Consider the following 5,580-nt stretch of genomic DNA (forward strand, 5'->3'; position numbering starts at 1 on the left):
GGACTTCGGTCCGATGCAGTTAGTTCCGGACTCTGGTCCGATGCAGTTAGTTCCGGACTTTGGTCCGATGCAGGGGACAAGGTCCCAGTCAGTTCCGGACTCGGTCCAATGCAGTTTCCGGGCCTCGGCCCGATGCAGTGGGCAAGGCCCAATATGTGTTTATATGTTTTGTATGGTATGTGGTAACTTTGGGGGAGCTCACTAAGCTTCGTGCTTACAGTTTCAGTTTTGGTTTCAGGTACTTCCGCAAGCAAAGGGAAGAGCACGGGATGACGGCATCGCACACACCACCGCCTCAGCTTTAGTCTGGATTTGATTTAGTTGTTGATCCGATGTAGTATGATACAGTTTCCGCACAGTACTTTATTATATTTTGGGACATATCACGCATGGTTTATTTATATGATACTCTGATTATAGTTTCGATTATATTAAAAACAAAAATTTTTGGGTCGTATTTTTGGGTTGTTTCAAAAAAAGTTTTAAAAAATTATAAACAAAGATTTAAAACATTGTATTAAAAAAACGCGTATGAAAAAATATCATAAAAATATTGTAAGAAACTATAAAAATAAAAAAAATAAAAAAATTGTTCACATTTAAACAACCTTCTTTTTTTTACACATTTGTTCATTTAACTTGTTAAATGTGTTTATATATTATTATTATCATCTGCTATAACCGGTGACAATTGTAATATGTTAACACATTTAACAAGTTAGATAGTTAAATGTATACAAATAAAAATAAAAATAAAAGTTACCTAAATATGAACAAGACAAAAAAATAATTACTCTCGCAAGTCATGTTTCCTAAAATAGTAACTACATTCAGCTTATTTTAGGCAATTTAAAAGCAATATATTGAAGTATTTAAAAAGATTTACTAGGAAAGTAACCCTACTAGGCTATTAGGGTAGAGGCAAATCAAAGAACATCAACGATAGTTGTATGCCTAAATAGTGAATATGATACATCCATTATAGAATTGTACTAAAATCAATTTTATCATATGGCTAATAATAACATGATATCTTATGTTTCATCACCAAAATTCCAAGGTATATTGCTCAAAAAGTTATATAAGTTAGAAGTAGGTCTTCATTTTACATATAAAATTTTGAATCAAGAGAAAATAAGTTATAATTTTATACCATTTACTACAAATAAATTAGGTTGTTACCTCTAGTAATTTTTACCAAAAAATAAATATATAAAAAATATTTTTTTTTATGCACTTTCACTCTGATGCAGCGATTATGAAACTTCATTCCCCGCCTTTTAGATTTTTCTTTTTAATTTTTTTTAATTTATAAATTCAGTACAATGTCAAGAAAAACAAAATATTTAATTTAGTAATTTCTTTTCTTTGGGAATTGAGACCAAATCAAGTCAACTCAGTTCCCACCTCCAAACTAAATACAAAATGAAGTGTCTGTCTAATATTAATAATAATACACAGAACGATTTGAAGTCGATAAAAGCATTAAACATGAAGTGTAGCTATTCTGTACTACTATTAATGATGTACAAGAGCATATATAGTGGCAGGCATTAATTAATTAGATTAGTAGTGTAAAGTGGTTACACTAATGCGATTTCACGGGTGCCAGTAACATAAGAAACAAAGCCTCTTCCACCAAAAAGTGGACGCATGAAAGCATCATCAAATTTCCTCCAGTAGTAATGAATGGTGTTAGTAGGGTTACTAAATAGCCTTTTTAGATTGCTTGTTACATCCTCCTCCCCTGTTTCTTCTACTACCACTACATTCCTATCACCTGAGCCTATAAGTGGCATCATCATCGACTTTGGACTCCATGCTTGGCTCTCATCAACATGTGAGGAGGATCCAGGAAACAAATACTTTACAATAGGCTTAGTCAGCAATCCAAACACCTATAATTAATTATTATAGATAAATAATTTCTCATGAATGATTGATTATCGGTTAAATAATACTCCACAAGACATTATTACCACAGTACTGAAAAGAACAACAATGATTGTTGTGGTGATCAATAGTGCATTTGCTGGCTGCATACTTTGCTCATCAGACCCGGTAAACTGTATCAACAGTCAGAGTAAATTACCAAAAATAGCAACATACTTTTTATATAGTAAAATTTAGTTTACCTACCTTCTTATAAGCAAGAGCCACGGACACAGCACCTCGCATTAGACCAGACCACCAAACTGTTACCTGTGATGTGACAGATTAATTTTAAAATTCAAAATAGAATTGGTAGGTAGTTGAAGTTAGTTAGTTACCTGTTGTTTAAACTCGATCTTGTTACTGTTTGATTTAGAGGTTAAGTTGGATACGAGTGAAATTGGGAACACAAAACATGCTCTTCCGACCATAATCAATCCAAGCAGTACACCACTAGCCCCAAAGGATTTCCGAGGACTGTAAAAACTTATTTGAATCTCGATCAAAATACTAAATAATAGGGTTATTATCTGATTGAACAACTAAAAAAAAGATTACCTGTCGTTTACAAATTTCCATTTTTCCACGTCTAGTGCGTCCATACCAACATACATGAAGATAAATATTTCGGAAATAAATGACATTGCTGCAAACGTATGCCTACAATGCAATCCAACAAACTCATATAAGTAGCAAAGCGGAAAAGAGTTTTTTGGTGTGAAAAGGGGCAACGCACTTTGTAGTTACTTGTGAATTGATGGTGACATTATGCCAAGCATAGTGCGACATTACAATACCACAAAAGAATACAGTAAGGATTCCACTTAATCCAAAAACCTACATGAATAAAAGGTTATTCATAACAACAACTAAAAATTAAAAATTAACCTTTCACTTACTTCAGCTAATACATATGAAAGGTAAGCCATGAGTATCATAAGGGAGACTTCACGGTCTGTTGAATTCCTGAATACACATTCGTCCCAATCATTTATGGTATTTTTTTTTTTTTTAAATAAAATATATAAATTACTCAAACAACATCACCACATACCTTCCAAAGTACAATGTTCTAATGGTGAATGAACAGAGCAGTCCAACCTACAAGTAGAATATATTATGAGCAACATTACAATACTGCTAAGTTTTCCCTTGGAGTATTTAACTCAAGCAAATGAACATGAACATGAACATGAACTTACTGAAACTCCCAAAAAAGTACTGAATACAAATAATGACAAGAAATTTCCAGCAAATTTAAGGGCAATGACAGAGTTCATGTCTGATAGGTCAAATTTTGTAATTGCATTGAAAAGAACCACAGATGTGGCATCATTAACAACACCCTCCCCAAACACTAGGCTGTATAACAGTGGTGTTTCTTCCTGATTAAGAACCTGCCCATTAGAAGATACAAAGTTAATGACATTCATCATCTCTGTAATTTTTAAATTAAACAATCAAGACCTTCTTACCTGCAAGGTGCAAACAGAATCTGTTGCAGAAAAAATGGCTCCAAGTGCTTCCCATAATTATACCAGAAGACAACAATTTGAATGAATAGGTTAGCATAACATGATCTAGCTACACTGATAATAAGTCATGTCATACCAGTCAACATTTCCCAACAAACGTGTTGAGGCAATCGATTAAAAAAAAAAAAAGTCAAAAGGAAAAGAGAATACATACCAAGATAATCCTTCGTGTTGAGGTAATCGATACCCAGTTTAGGAAACAAACGTGTTGCGCCTGAATTATTCAATCACCATAAAAACATTTATAATTGTGATCAAAGTTGGATAGGATTATATAATCATTTACACAGGAACTATTAAACACATTTTATTTAACCTACCAAATGAGATGACTGCAAAGGATATCAAAGTACCAATGGCTCCGAATGAGGTAATGGTTGTGAAATTCTGGAAGAATTGTTTCTTTTTAACCTGAAACCTGGTAAATAGTTAACCTTTCTCAGAAAAGGTGTTAAAATCAACACATCAAACACAAATCTTCTTTCACCAAAAGGCACATCAATATGAAGTATTGTAGCATCAAAACAAGATATGTAGGCTATTCACATTGGTTAGCATGATAAATGCTTGATTCAACAACTAAGAGCATCTCTCACCTACTGTTACTTTTACAGGAAACTAAGTCAAAGATGATATTTTTATCTTGGTAGATGTCCATACTTCAAAACTAGGATTCTTATAATCAATCATTTAATTGCATGCTACAAAGTCCATGAGAAACTTCAAATCCTTGAAAAAGAATAAGAACAACAGATAGAAGGTACAACTTACCCAGCATTGAAAATAATTGGTGGAAGGAGATATATAAAGAAAAACTCTTGCTTGAATTCCAATACGTGTGAGCTTTTACCACCAGAAGTTAGTAAAATAACAAATCCTGTGCCTAAACCCTGTCAGAAGTTATGTAATATTTACGTACCTCAACAGAGTACAAACTGACAAACAAAAGTAAAACCAAAGTTATAATATGAAGTCAGTAACTCACAATTGCAAGGGCAGTGATAGATTCGTTCATCCATTTACTTTCTTCAAGGAGATGACCAATTACAATGCAAGCACAGAGTAGGGCTGCAAATAGGGCTATGTGATGTACAAAATCTGTCTCCGGATCTGATGTCATTTGACCATAACTTGCTGCTATAGAGCTCACATCATAACTCATGTTGCAGGTTGGCAAGAAACTGAAAAAAAAATGAAATAAGATCCTGCAATGGAGTGCTGTATATCAACATAATGTCAATTTAAAACCTCTTAAGGCTCCTTTTGCAGCCAATTATTACTGCCTACAGTCATCATTTAGTAATGTATTGGGATATGGTAATGGCCTATGCCTGTCACAACCTTCCGTTGTTAAGCAAAAGGGAAAAGTGATATGGAAGGTTGAATTTCATTCTCTTAATAATTTCATTTGATTCAATAGATCATAAGGTGTAATTAAGCTTATTGATCTCAATTAGGTTTTTGTGATTCATATTGATCATTAGATGTAAGTTTCATGGTAAGTAGTCTCAATAACTTTGATTGATTCGTATCGATCATGAAATGCATAACTCATCTACTGGACTGGGAATATCTTTTTAAGCCATAATAGCCCATAACCTAGATTCAAATTACATGAATTCAAAAAATTATAGAATTAAAGTACAAGCCAAAATGATAAGAGGAGACAGATATAACTAATAATTCAATCCGCATTTTGCAGGTTTACTAAACCAACCAAAGGTTGATAAAGGCTGAAGCTAATTTGCTTCCATTGACTTGACTTTTAAGGTATGTTATCCATTTCATCATCAAGCTTAACAGAATTTTCATCGCCTTTTCAGCACCATTGCCTGATTAACGCATATAAACAGAGGCAGAAAACGAGAACAATATCAAAAGCTGAAAGAAAGAGTTCGTACCTCAAGAAATCGGTTGTTGATCGTGACAAATAATTGAACTGCAGCTGCGGCTTATAAATTTCCTTCTGGGGCAAAAATCTAACAATTTTGCTTCAAGATAAACCTTATATTTGGAAAGAATTAGGGTTTCCTTGACCAACAAGAAGGGTTCAACACGTTTGAAAGTAGATTCTTTCATCTGATTCGATAAAACGAAACAAGGAAGCGGAGAA

The 5,580-nt window shown here is 33.4% G+C and overlaps 1 protein-coding gene across 1 annotated transcript; it reads right to left on the minus strand.

Annotated features, from left to right (window-relative positions):
* Positions 1-1,419: 1,419 nt before the first annotated feature.
* Positions 1,420-5,580, minus strand: LOC145048719 (sodium/hydrogen exchanger 3-like). The gene is made up of 15 exons (XM_078997309.1): positions 5,369-5,580; positions 4,453-4,648; positions 4,239-4,357; positions 3,788-3,885; positions 3,622-3,681; positions 3,408-3,454; positions 3,135-3,329; positions 2,987-3,033; positions 2,832-2,898; positions 2,669-2,769; positions 2,491-2,592; positions 2,271-2,409; positions 2,140-2,202; positions 1,980-2,066; positions 1,420-1,898 (listed from the first exon to the last, which is right to left on the minus strand). Exons 2-15 carry the CDS (start codon positions 4,627-4,629, stop codon positions 1,584-1,586), a joined length of 1,617 nt encoding a protein of 538 aa, XP_078853435.1. The 5' UTR covers positions 4,630-4,648; positions 5,369-5,580; the 3' UTR covers positions 1,420-1,583.

Source organism: Lactuca saligna, chromosome 5 (assembly GCF_052625555.1).
Source record: "Lactuca saligna cultivar CGN05327 chromosome 5, ASM5262555v1, whole genome shotgun sequence".
NCBI lineage: Eukaryota > Viridiplantae > Streptophyta > Magnoliopsida > Asterales > Asteraceae > Lactuca > Lactuca saligna.